This window comes from Schistocerca cancellata, chromosome 6 (genome assembly GCF_023864275.1).
Source record: "Schistocerca cancellata isolate TAMUIC-IGC-003103 chromosome 6, iqSchCanc2.1, whole genome shotgun sequence".
Lineage (NCBI taxonomy): Eukaryota > Metazoa > Arthropoda > Insecta > Orthoptera > Acrididae > Schistocerca > Schistocerca cancellata.
Genome location: NC_064631.1, coordinates 145,494,656 through 145,508,925, shown reverse-complemented (window position 1 = coordinate 145,508,925; position 14,270 = coordinate 145,494,656). Strand labels below are relative to the sequence as shown.

At 46.5% G+C, this 14,270-nt stretch overlaps 1 protein-coding gene across 2 annotated transcripts in view; it reads left to right on the top strand.

Annotated features, from left to right (window-relative positions):
• Positions 1-8,900, top strand: part of LOC126191368 (cytochrome P450 6a2-like) — a 115,304-nt gene extending 106,404 nt beyond the window's left edge. For both annotated transcript variants that reach the window (XM_049932213.1, XM_049932212.1), the window contains one exon: positions 8,550-8,900. In XM_049932213.1, coding sequence (XP_049788170.1) covers positions 8,550-8,716 — 167 coding nt within the window. In that variant the 3' untranslated portion in view covers positions 8,717-8,900. The remainder of the gene's footprint in view (positions 1-8,549) is intronic.
• Positions 8,901-14,270: the final 5,370 nt, after the last annotated feature.

Here is a 14,270-nt window from a genome sequence, read left to right as displayed (position 1 = left end):
ACCAACCTATGGATCAGGATCTTCTGCCTTCGGCTGAATGCCACTCCATGCTGTCAGTCGCAAGCTCTGAGCAGTCGAGTTGACAGCACCCTTGGTCACATTCCTTCATTTTCTGTTCACCCCATGTCCATTATCCACTGGAATATCCGCGGCATTCGAGCCAATCGGGATGAATTGTCGATCTTCTTACGATCCTACTCGCCAGTCATCTTCTGTCTTCAGGAAACAAAGCTGCGTCCCCATGACCGCTTTGTTCTCCCTCATTTTCAGTCCGTCCGATATGACCTCCCCTCTGTTGAAGGCACTCCTGCCCATGGAGGACTCATGATTCTTCTCCATGATACTCTCCATTATCACCCAATCCCCTTAAACAGTTCCTTCCAAGCTATCGCCGTCCGCCTTTCCCTCTCTGGATACACGTTCTCTCTTTGTACTGTATACATTCCATCGTCCACACCAATGACACGAGGTGATCTCCTTCATCTTCTTGGTCAGCTTCCACCCCCCTATTTGCTGGTTGGGGACTTCAATGCCCACCACCCGCTTTGGGGATCTCCACATCCTTGTCCACGTGGCTCCCTATTGCTAGACGTCTTCCACCAAGCGGATCTAGTTTGCCTCAACACTGGGGTCCCCACATTTTTGTCTGCCTCCACGACAAATTTATCTCATTTGGACCTTGCGGTCGGTACTATTCCGCTAGCTCGGCGCTTCGAATGGGTCGCCCTTGATGATACACACTCGAGTGACCACTTTCCATGTGTCCTTAGACTGCAGCCTCAACTGCCATATATGCGCCCGCGACGCTGGAAGTTTGCCCAAGCCGACTGGACACTTTTTTCGTCTCTAGCGACTTTTGATGACCGTCGCTTTCCCAGCGTCGACGACGAGGTCACACATATTACCGACGTTATTCTTACAGCTGCGGAACGTTCAATACCAATTGCCCCGGCGCCCCCCCCCCCCCCCCAGTTCCTTGGTGGAACGAGGCATGCCGTGACGCACTACGTGAGCGGCGACGTGCTCTTCGCATTTTCCGTCACCGTCCTACTTTGGCCAACTGTATCCGCTACAAGCAGCTCCGTGCGCGATGCCGTCGCGTCATCCGCGATAGCAAGAAGGCAAGCTGGAAATTCTTTATTAGCTCATTTAACACCTTCACTCCCTCCTCGGAAGTTTGGAGTCGGCTTCGACGGTTCTCAGGCGCGCCTAGTTTCTCCCCGGTCTCTGGGCTCACTGTTGCGCATGATACATTAGTGGACCCCGTCGCAATTTCTAACTCATTGGGTCAGCACTTTGCTGAGATTTCGAGCTCTTCCAATTACCCGCCAGCGTTTCTCCCGAAGAAATGTTCAGCGGAAGCGCGACCTCTTGCTTTCTCCTCTCCAAATCGCGAAAGCTACAATACTGTTTTCTCCATGCGGGAACTCCAACATGCACTCTCTTCTTCTCGCTCCTCCGCCTCAGGACCGGATGGTATCCAGGTCCAAATGTTGCTGCATTTATCAACCCATAGTCTGCGTTACCTCCTTCGCCTTTATAATCGAATTTGGACCGACAGTACTTTTCCCCGACGATGGCGGGAAACCTGGAAAGGACAAACATCTCCCCTCTAGCTATCGCCCCATTTCTCTCACGAGTAGTGTCTGTAAGGTTTTGGAGCGTATGGTGAATTACCGTTTGGCTTGGTGGCTGGAATCCCGCAGTCTTTTAACACCTGCCCAATGCGGATTCCGAAAGCATCGTTCTGCAGTTGACCATCTTGTTGCTCTCTCCACTTATATCATGAACAATTTTCTCCGGAAACGCCAAACAGTAGCAATATTATTTGATCTGGAGAGAGCATACGATACCTGTTGGAGGACAGGCATCCTCCACACACTGTTCTCTTGGGGCTTTCGAGGTCGGCTGCCCCTTTTTCTTCGCGAATTTATGGCAGAGCGCACATTTAGAGTGCGGGTGAACACTACTCTCTCCCGTACTTTCTCCCAAGAAAACGGGGTACCCCAGGGCTCCGTGCTGAATGTTGTACTGTTTGCCATTGCCATCAATCCAGTTATGGATTGTCTCCTTCCTGATGTCTCGGGCTCCCTCTTTTTGGACGATATTGCGATCTACTACAGCTCTCAACGGACCAGCCTTCTTGAACGACGTCTTCAAGGATGTCTCGATCGCCTCCACTCTTGGAGCATCGAAACCGGCTTCCGTTTTTCTCCCAGTAAGACCGTTTGTGTTAATTTTTGGCGACGTAAGGAGTTTCTTCCACCCTCCTTACATCTAGGACCTGTCAACCTTCCGTTTTCAGACGTCGCTAAATTCTTGGGTCTTATGTTTGACAGAAAACTATGCTGGTCCTCCCACATTTCGTATCTTTCGGCTCGCTGTCTGCGATCCCTCAACACCCTCCGTGTCCTGAATGGTACCTCCTGGGGAGCGGACCGAGTGGTCCTTCTCCGCCTCTATCGCGCCTTAGTGCGCTCGAAATTGGACTACGGAAGCATAGTCTACTCCTCTGCTCGGCCGTCTATTCTTCGGCGTCTCGACTCTCTCCACCACCGTGGATTACGTTTAGTGTCTGGAGCTTTTTACACCAGCCCTGTGGAAAGCCTTTATGCTGAGACTGCTGAACCTCCGCTGTCCACTCGGCGAGCAGTCCTTCTGAGTCGTTATGCCAGCCATCTGTCTTCCATGCCTGCTAATCCAGCCCATGATATATTTTTCGACGCCTCCTTTGATGTAGGGTATGCAGGCCGCCCCCCCTCCCTACTACCACCGGGAGTCCGCTTCCGTCAACTGCTCCATTCTCTTTCCTTCCGCTTTCCTAAAACCTTCTTGACAACTTGGGGTACAGCACCGCCTTGGCTCCGTCCCCGGATCTGCCTGCTCCGTGACCTTTGTCGATTTCCCAAGGATGGTACCCCTTCACTTGTTTATCGTCGGGCATTCGCTGCTCTATGTGCGCAAATGACGGAAGCCACATTTATTTACACCGATGGCTCGAAAACATCGTTAGGTGTAGGGAGTGCCTATGTTGTTGGCGACACCCCAAATCACTTTCGGCTTCCCGACCAGTGTTCGGTCTATACTGCGGAGCTTTACGCTGTTCTCCGGGCTGTCCACTACATCCGCCGCCATCAGCGGATACAGTATGTTATCTGCTCAGATTCTCTCAGCTCTTTACCGTGTGCACCCTCTGGTCCACCGGATTCAGGACTGTCTGCGCTTGCTCCACCTGGGGGGCGTCTCGGTGGTGTTCCTCTGGCTCCCGGGACACGTTGGTATCTGTGGAAATGAGGCGGCCGATATTGCAGCCAAGGTTGCAGTCTCTCTTCTTCGGCCAGCAATTCAATCGATTCCCGTCGCCGATCTCCGGAGCGTTTTATGTCGTCGTGTTGTTCATTTATGGCGCGCGCACTGGTCGACACTTCCCCACAATAAATTGCGGGACGTAAAAACTCTTCCTTGTGCTTGGACCTCTTCCTCCCGACCGCGTCGTCGGGAGGAGGTAATTTTAACTAGACTCCGGATAGGGCACTGTCTTTTTAGCCATCGACATCTTTTAAGCGGCGATCCTCCCCCACTCTGTCCCCACTGCTCTCAGTTGTGGACGGTCAGACACCTTTTAATTGAGTGCCCCTATTTTACTCCGTTACGCGCCCGTCTACAGCTGTCGCCTGATATATCGTCAATTTTAGCAGATGACACGCGATCGGCCGATCGCGTTCTAGAGTTCATTCGTGCCAGTGAAATGACGTCAGTCATTTGAAGTTTTTTTTTTTTTTTTTTTTTTTTGGGACAACCTACCCCCTTCTGTAGTGAATTTTTAAGCCTTCCTTCTGCTTTTAGTTTCTCCAATTTTATGACTTTCGTTCCCATTGCTGCTGGTTTCCGTTTTCGGTTTTTTACTGCTTCCTAAGTCACAGACCGGGCGCTAATGACCATAGCAGTTTTGCGCCCTAAAACCAAAACAAAAAAAAAACAAAAATCACGAGGTTCCAGCCAACTGGCACACTCTTCCTGACCGACTGCACTCACTCACTCTTGACTTCTGAAGGTCTTTCTGGACCTTGTTTCGCGTAGCTTGGTCATTCATAACACCTAACCTACATATAATCTGGGATTGGAAAATTTAGACCTCGCGTTTCTTTGTGTGTATTTTCTTGTTGTCACCCAATTTTGTAAAATTGCTCTTGCTACTTGCCACAGAATTGCTGTTCAAGTACGATGTCCAGCCAGCGAATGGTCGGTCGACGGTGGACAGGGTTGCCCAGGTTGGCAACGTACCTATTCTCTGACTGCTGCGCCAAAGCGTAAAATTGGTGAGCCGTCTGTTTAAATCTGTCGTGAAGGAATGGTATGCCTGCCATCTCATGTCATGCACTTCTCTAGTGCTCGGTTCTCGCCTTGGGAGATAATAGTGAAAGGTGTAAAGCTTTGTTTTGTATCCGCTGTAGTGCTTCGACACGTTTATTGGCTCCACTGTAAAATGCCACCCTTCATTCTGAGAGGAGAGAAAAATTTTAGTTACCACTGATGCTGAGTGAGGGAACTATATAGTATCTCAGTTTCTGACTGTGGTTGGACAGTGCTAATAGCGAATTATCAATCATACCATAGGAGCAATTTAATAGTTTGGACCTCCACCATTCGCAAATACGAAGACGAGTGAAACAAGAAAATTTCAATTACAGTTAATGAAAGTTCACTTAGCCATTTAGCTGCTCCGTATTATGAGATACTCAGCTTTGATACCCTCGGGTGAGGGGGGCGGGGGGGGGGGGGGGCTCCTTGCGTCGCTCTAGTATATTTTTGAAATAAAATACAGAGTATAAAACTTTTCTTGTCATGTACCGCGGTTAATTACCAAGTACATAGGTGCAATATTCATTGGCTGTCTGACAGCCTCCGAAAGACTCTCACACAAACTTGCTTCTGAAAGACAATAATGCAGACTGACCACGTGGTTCATACGTCTCTTTCTTTGGTATAAAACAAAACAATCGAATACTTTAGTGAATGTAAGATTCACAAAATAACAGTTAAGTCATGAAACGATTTTAGTTACTTGCATCAAAAAATTACCCTGCTCGTTCTGATAATCAGTTTGCTTAATTTCGTATATACACTCCTGGAAATTGAAATAAGAACACCGTGAATTCATTGTCCCAGGAAGGGGAAACTTTATTGACACATTCCTGGGGTCAGATACATCACATGATCACACTGACAGAACCACAGGCACATAGACACAGGAAACAGAGCATGCGCAATGTCGGCACTAGTACAGTGTATATCCACCTTTCGCAGCAATGCAGGCTGCTATTCTCCCATGGAGACGATCGTAGAGATGCTGGATGTAGTCCTGTGGAACGGCTTGCCATGCCATTTCCACCTGGCGCCTCAGTTGGACCAGCGTTCGTGGTGGACGTGCAGACCGCGTGAGACGACGCTTCATCCAGTCCCAAACATGCTCAATGGGGGACAGATCCGGTGATCTTGCTGGCCAGGGTAGTTGACTTACACCTTCTAGAGCACGTTGGGTGGCATGGGATACATGCGGACGTGCATTGTCCTGTTGGAACAGCAAGTTCCCTTGCCGGTCTAGGAATGGTAGAACGATGGGTTCGATGACGGTTTGGATGTACCGTGCACTATTCAGTGTCCCCTCGACGATCACCAGTGGTGTACGGCCAGTGTAGGAGATCACTCCCCACACCATAATGCCGGGTGTTGGCCCTGTGTGCCTCGGTCGTATGCAGTCCTGATTGTGGCGCTCACCTGCACGGCGCCAAACACGCATACGACCATCATTGGCACCAAGGCAGAAGCGACTCTCATCGCTGAAGACGACACGTCTCCATTCGTCCCTCCATTCACGCCTGTCGCGACACCACTGGAGGCGGGCAGCACGATGTTGGGGCGTGAGCGGAAGACGGCCTAACGGTGTGCGGGACCGTAGCCCAGCTTCATGGAGACGGTTGCGAATGGTCCTCGCCGATACCCCAGGAGCAACAGTGTCCCTAATTTGCTGGGAAGTGGCGGTGCGGTCCCCTACGGCACTGCGTAGGATCCTACGGTCTTGGCGTGCATCCGTGCGTCGCTGCGGTCCGGTCCCAGGTCGACGGGCACGTGCACCTTCCGCCGACCACTGGCGACAACATCGATGTACTGTGGAGACCTCACGCCCCACGTGTTGAGCAATTCGGCGGTACGTCCACCCGGCTTCCCGCATGCCCACTATACGCCCTCGCTCAAAGTCCGTCAACTGCACATACGGTTCACGTCCACGCTGTCGCGGCATGCTACCAGTGTTAAAGACTGCGATGGAGCTCCGTATGCCACGGCAAACTGGCTGACACTGACGGCGGCGGTGCACAAATGCTGCGCAGCTAGCGCCATTCGACGGCCAACACCGCGGTTCCTGGTGTGTCCGCTGTGCCGTGCGTGTGATCATTGCTTGTACAGCCCTCTCGCAGTGTCCGGAGCAAGTATGGTGGGTCTGACACACCGGTGTCAATGTGTTCTTTTTTCCATTTCCAGGAGTGTAATTTCAGTGAATTTACAGTACAACAATTCAAATTATTTTACTTAATTATAAACAAATTACTTCGAATGAAATATTATTAACAGTATTTCGGTTTGTTCTCAAGTTGAACTACCATTTTAAATTATCATAATGAATAAAAATCGTAGCTTTTCAGAAATATGAGAGAGGTAAACATGTGGTGCAACATGACTGGATATCACGAAATTTCAAAGTTGGATTGTTAACGAACGGCTTATTCCGCTTAGTTGCTAATATAAATCGCGTAATGTATTAAAGTGAAGTGTAATCTGAGATAATAAAGTCATTTGTACTAATTGTTAAAGGGCAGTTTACTACTGGAACTGGGTATTGACATAACAGTGTAAAGTCCAGAAAGTTAAAAATTCGTGCTAAAGTGACCTCTCCAGAGGCTGTTAATATGAGGAAGGAATTTCAGATAGAGGTGGGTAGGTAGGCTCATTTCAGTTGCCCCACGCCACAGCGGCGTATCCAAGAAGAGGTCGCATAAAGGCCAGATACAGTGTTACCCCCTGACCTGTGGGTAGAGTCGAACTGGTATGTAGTGGGGGTACAGCGTTTCCATGCGTCCCAGTGCTTTCCCTCTGACCTCTCGGACGTGCGGTTCCCACGTTAGATGTACATCGGGGTGTCACGCCTAGTTATTTTCCGGACACACTGACTCTGTACGCTCTGCTGGGGTTGCTAATATATCATCGGTGCGGACAGTAAACGAAACACTCGCTTTTCGACCGCCAGCGTACTTTACTACACGCTTGAAAAGCACCGTTCTTGGCGCATTAATTTCTGATAAGACTTCCAGTTGGACTGCCTTATTTTTTCTACAGTAAATAATTGGTTCAAGAACGTACTACTTAACTTATGAATCTCTATTCCGATAAATGAAGCTTGTGTGATTTTTTAGCCTTTGTCCACTGAAATACGCTTTCTATGTCTGCTGTACTCATTTACAAAACATTAGTTTCTTTGACGTTTGATACATATTTATTATTTTATAACCATAATATAGTGCTGTAATATCTAAGCCATAACTTAATTCAAAAGAGTTACATTTTATTAATTTTTCTGTGCTGCAGGCCAAAATTTACTTATTTTGGCTAACAGCTTTGGGTGGGGGTACTTTATGCTCACCTTTTGAAAATATTGTAATATGGTGAGTTACTTTATATATTAACATTCTGAAAGAATTTTTTTTTTGTTTTTAATGAATTCTCCTACCATATTCCATCTATGTTTTAAATTTTTCACTTAAACTGAATCAAAAATTTTAGCTCTCAGTGGTAGTTACTTTTCCTGGTGAATTTTGTGTTCAAAATTTCTGTGTTCAGGGACTTACTCAGATAACAGTATCCATCTAAAAAGTATGTTGAGATTAAAAGTGAATAACAATGAACGAAATTTGCATTTTTTTATACTTTTTGGTGGTCATCATAAAGTCAGTAGTACATGTTATTGAAAGTGCGTTGATGTTGCTAAGTGTGTGCTAAAAGGTATTTTCAGCTTCTGGCACCTCCTTACAAATCAGTATTTCTTTAAAAATTGTCTTGTGAATATAATTCAACAACAAAATTTTTTAGGGTGATCACGAAGCACTCCCCTGCCCCCTCAGTATTGCATATTATGGAAAATACCTCAGTATTACTAGTGTCAGTGCTCGTCCAGTGTTCCCTATAAATTTCTGACTAAGGAACTGAAGGTCTTTCTTTTATTCTTGCTTAAGAGGCTATGTGAGACATGTGGAAGAGTAAATTAATATATATTTGATTACCTTGAGAGTTATGTTGTTCCACTTCACTTTCCAGTACAAGTATTGGAACAACTCTTTTGCATTTACTGAGATGTATTTTTTGATAGCAAGTAGGTATACAAAGTATTTCCTTTTTCCCCATGGCACTTTTGATTGAATAATGTATTATCATTTTACATATATTTTTGACGAAGATGTGACAATGGCAATGAACTTGATATTATTCTTATCTTCCAGGTATGCGACTGGGCCTTCTGCAGGCCAAGATAGGACTAGCATATCTTACATCCAAGTATGAGGTGCAGTGTTGTGAACATACCACAGTGCCTATTGAGTTCAATAAGGTATCCTTCATCCCGATGCCTGCTGGCGGAGTACAGCTGCGCCTAGCCAAAAGGGCTTAGGCACAACAAAATTCATGTACCATAATTTTTTAATTTAATGGTTGTAAGAGGTGAAGACTGCTTGTTTGGCTTTAATTTCCCACCTTATATGCATATTCTACCTAATAAAAAATTACATGTCCATTGCTTTTATTCCAGTTAGTATATATAACAACGTGCAATAAATAATTACTGTTTCTTTTTATTGCATTTTTTTTGTCTTCACCTATAACACTTTCACCTTCTTTTAGATGTATCGAAAAGGTTGCTAGAGTCAGAGGAAATGATTTAAGAAAATTGTACTTACATAGCTTTCCTAAGACAATTTTTAAAAAGACATGTAAAAGATTTAGAGTAGCGGCAAATATTAACAGTAAGGTCTGTATACAGTTTATATTACCTTCTTCATAAACGTCAGTCTTCTTCGTGGTTTGCTTAGAATCATGCATAACATGATCCATAAATTTCCTACGGGGTATTTCTGCCTTTCCACACCATTATGTGCTATGAACAGCAAATTTGTGGGACTTACACATGTCACTGAGGTCACTCTGCATTGTTCTTCATGTGAGCATTCTACCAAATTACAGTGGAGGTAGAGAGAGAGAGAGAGAGAGAGAGAGAGAGAGAGAGAGAGAGAGAGATATGAGGTCCCATACTCCAAGGAGCTTAGGGAATGATGCGGGCGACCCGCACCGCTGACTAGGCAAGGTCGTAGTGGAGGTGATTTGCCATTGCCTTCCTCCGACCATAACGGGGATGGATGATGATGATGATGATGATGATGATGATGATGATGATGAAGACAACATAAAAACACCCAGTCATCTCGAGGCAGGGAAAATCCCTGTCCCCACCGGGAATCGAACCCGAGACCCCGTGCTGGGGAAGCAAGAACGCTACCACAAGACCATGAGCTATGGACTCAGTTGAGGTAGAGGTAATGATAAATGTGTTTCTTGGATGATCTGACGTTGTATTTGAAAGTCAAAAGATACATTTTTCTTGTAAGTCTTAGGAATTCTTCCTCATTTTCACAAAAATTTAGTTATGGAATATGAATGACATTAGATTCAATGAAACTCTTTATTTCAGCCATTTTCCATTGATGTGAAACATATTTAATCCAAGAACATTCGGTATAATTTGGCTCTGGTAAACACAATCACCAATATCATCAAATTGGAAGAATGTTTGTCTTAATTATTTGGCCATTAATGTGTGAAATGTGTGTGAAATCTTATGGGACTTAACTGCTAAGGTCATCAGTCCCCTAAGCTTACACACTACTTAACTTAAATTATCCTAAGGACAAACACACACACCGATGTCCGAGGGAGGACTTGAACCTCCACTGGGCCATTAATGGACTGTTTATAATCACCATTGTATGAGAATAAGCTTCGTTGTTTTTCACAAACAATTTTTTCGAGGGGTGGGGGATGCTGGGGTGCTCTGGTGGAAGGCTGTCACCTCAAGATGGTAACATTTTGTATTTACAGTCTAATTACAAATAAACATTCTTTCACTATGCTTGAAGCTTACACTATTTGGAAAAAAATCTTTCACAAAAAGTCCTATAACATAATGGCAACGCTAATGAACATATTCAAAACTAGCTATCCACATTCTTATTGGTTACCAGTAGTCGTGGTGTTGAAATCAAAAGTGATGCACAGGATGTGAACATATTATTTTCACACCTGGAAAGAAATTTTCCTACTACTGCACCAGTCTGTGACTGTGGCTCTTAACTCACAAATGAAATAAACATCCTCATATTTGACTAATAGTTGAAAGTACTCAAAGTGGAATGTTTCAGATGATACTTACAGAATTCCAAACAACTTTTACATTGGATTGAGAGTCTATCAAGTGGCGAATAGCCCCAGGATTACTGTAAAAGAACTCGGGTAAATCCCATTCATGATTGACAAAAGGTGCAAGAATGTATCCACAGAATTACAGACACACATACATAACAACCATCTGTTGAATTATTCTAGTATATTTCCTGGCCACAAACATCATCTGATTTCTGATTAAAAATAATCTTTATGAAAGAATTAGCATGTTTTCTGGAAAAAGAACTGGAAAAACATGCGATGTTTTGCATCTTTGCAATACTTAGCATAGGTGAAGAGATACATTCTAAAAGTGGTTGCAGATGTGTTCAACTGGCATGTAGCTCAGGGCTCTGAGTAGTGTGCACTCTTGATCTATTTCTGGCCCTACCCTAAGAATTCGCCCTGCAGGTCCAGGGGTTAGAATAGGCCCGAGGTATTCCTGCCTGTTGTAAGAGGTGACTAAAAGGAGTCTCACATGTTTTGGCCTTTATGTGATGGTCCCCTGTAGGGTTTGACATCCATTTTTCAAAATTTTCCCGAAGAGTGAGACAATAGGGGAAGAGTGCCTTACATGGTGTGTAGTGTCCATCCTGCGCTGAGACCTCTCGCATCCTTCATTGACGTGGATCTGCACTCTTGCTCATTCTCCAGCTGTTCGGTGAGGTCACCCTCCTGGTTGCATTTTCCTCCATCCTCTGTGCAGCATCGCTCGCTGCACTGTCGATGATAATGGACATCCTAGCTTGTTTGTGCCTGATATCCAGCATGGTACCCAGTCCATTGTGGTGGGGCCACCACGTACCCTGTTAGCTGTAGCCCCCTGACCACACAGGGATCACTCTGCTGCTGAATCTGCCATTAGCTCCCTACCTATGCCAAGGAGTAGATGCCCGTCACCCTTAGGCATCGGGACTCCTGGCAATGGCCATCCTGCCAGGTGGCCTTCGCTGCAGCTGGGTGGCACCCATGCAGGAGGCCTCTGGTTGGAGTGGGTGGCATCAGGGCAGATGACATGCCATGAAGCATAGTATGTCGTCTCTTGCTGGTGGTCAAACACCAGCATTCTCTAACTTGTCAAGGTCTAACTTAATTGCTAAGAAATACGACCCCAAATGTTAACTCCGTGCCCCGCTTCCCTGGTCACACCATGGAAGGAACGCTAGGCTGAGGATGGCAGTGAAGCTTATTCACTCCGGTATGTACGAGAGTTGATGGGGAATCTTTCTTGTCAATGAAACTTCAGTTTTTTGTGGAGCATTTAGAGGACAAGCTTGGGGAGGTAAGGGCTTGTCCAAAATGCAGTCAAGGTCGGTATTGATTAAGTGCCCAGTCACAAGCACTACTCGCCTGTTTCCATCACGCCCCATAAGAGCTCAAATATAGTCCAGGGTATCATATTTCACAGGGATCTTCTTTTACAGTCTGATGATTAGCTGTGCGCCAATGTAGAGTGGCGAGTTGTACATTTCGTGCAGCGCATCCACCGGGGTCCGAGGGATAATCAGGTTGCCACCAGTGCCTTCATCTTGGCCTTCGAGGGTGACACAATGCCCGAGAAGGTCAAGGTGATGGTCTACCGTTGTGATGTAAAGCCATATATCCCTCTCCCATTGTGGCGCTTTAAGTGCTGAGAGTTTGGCCATATGTCTTCCCACTGTACTTCCAGCATCACCTGTTGGCATTGTGGCCATCCTTCACATCCAAATACACTCTGTGCCCTATCTTCCATCTGTGTCAACTGGGGTGAGCACCATTCACCGTGCTCACCAGACTGCAGGATTCTTCAGAAAGAAAGAGAGAAAAATAATGGAATACAAGCCCCTGGACTGACTGACCTAAAATGAGGCTAAGAGAAAATATGAGAGGCTACATCCTGTGCATATGACGTCAATCTACACCCCCGCTACGACAATGGTTCTACCATCTTCTATTGCGCCGTGTAGAGGCTCTCAGAGCTGTCAGACTCCACCTTCCCCCTTGATGTTGGATGGGGGGGGGGGCACTTCCCTCCCTGTTGCTCCTGCACAACCTACTTCAAGCAACCATCCACCAACCATCAAAGACGTCAGTCTCCACTTCTCAGCTGGTAAAAGGTAAGACTTCTTCTGCTCCTCTCGCCAGGAAGGGATCCCTTGGGTCACTCCCTTCCCAGGTTCCTACCAGTGGCAAAGCTGACACCCACCAGTGGCTGAAGCAACCACATGTTGCTGGTCGTAGGGCTTCATGTTCCTCCTCAGTCCCTGAGCCTGAATCGGTGAAGCCCTCCCATTTGGACAAACCTAAGGAGCAGCATGAGAAACCTAAAAAAAAAGTCTCCCACGAACCAAGGCACTGCAGTGGCATCCACACCACCACTACCTACAAGCTCTGTGTCTGAGGATGAGGTGGATATTCTGGTGTCTGTTGAGGACCTAGATCTCGATGGAACCTCAAACACAATGGATGTCGATCACACAGGTACTCATCTGGTGGCAGCAGGTGACACTGAGGCGTTGACTGCCTCACTGAGTTTTTCATACCTTCCCATTCTCACGATCACGTAATCCTCCAGTGGAATTGTGGAGGTTTTTGCCACCACCTGGCTGAGCTATGGCAACTGTTAAGCTTTACACCTGCTTTCTACATTGCCCTCCAGGAAACTTGGTTCCCGGCAATGCGGACCCCTAACATCTGTGGCTATAAGGGATATAATAGGGTGCCAGGTGGAGTTTGCATCTATGTCCTGAACTCAGTATGTATTGAACCTGTGCCCCTTCAAACCCCTCTTGAAGCTGTGGCTGTCAGGATATGGACGATGCAGGAAATAACTGTCTGCAATGTATATCTTCCTCCAGATGGCGATCATTTCTGCGGCGGAAAACACGATCCCTCGTTCTTTAGGATGCCCCCAGCGAAAGACAGCCCCTTGGTGGTCGCCAGAAGTCGCTGAGGCCAATAAAGAGCGTCAGCGAGCTCTACAGCAACATAAGCGGCACCCTTCCCTAGAGCATCTAATAGCCTTTAAGAAGCTCTCTGCCTGCATTCGCCATCTTATAAAACGATGGGAACAGGAGTGTTGGGAGAGGTACATGTTGACTATTGGATGCCATACGTCACCTTCCCAAGTCTGGGCCAAGATCAGACGTCTTGTTGGGTACCAGACCCCAACAGGTGTCCCTGGCATTAACATCAATGGCATGTTATCTGTGGTGTCACCGCCAGACACCACACTTGCTAGGTGGTAGCTTTTAAATCGGCCGCGGTCCGCTAGTATACGACGGACCCGCGTGTCGCCACTGTCAGGATTGCAGACCGAGCGTCGCCACATGGCAGGTCTAGAGAGACGTCTTAGCACTCGCCCCAGTTGTACAGCCGACTTTGCTAGCGAAGCTACACTGACAATTACGCTCTCATTTGCCGAGATGATAGTTAGCATAGCCTTCAGCTACGTCATTTGCTACGACCTAGCAAGGCGCCATGACCAGTTTATATTGAGATTATATAATGTATCAACAAGAGCGATGTTCACCAATTGTGGATTAAAGTTAAGTATTCCAGAAGCTATGTACTATTTTTGGCTACTATAATTCCTTGTCATTTTCCAGACCTCACGCCAGCCTGCGTGAGCTTTAATGCGTGCATTTCGGCCTCCTCTAGCAACACGGTGTTGGCTCTTCTGCTAACACATCATTATCCACCAATGCAAATGCAATTGCTGAGCACTTTGCTGAGCAGTATGCCCCAGCCTT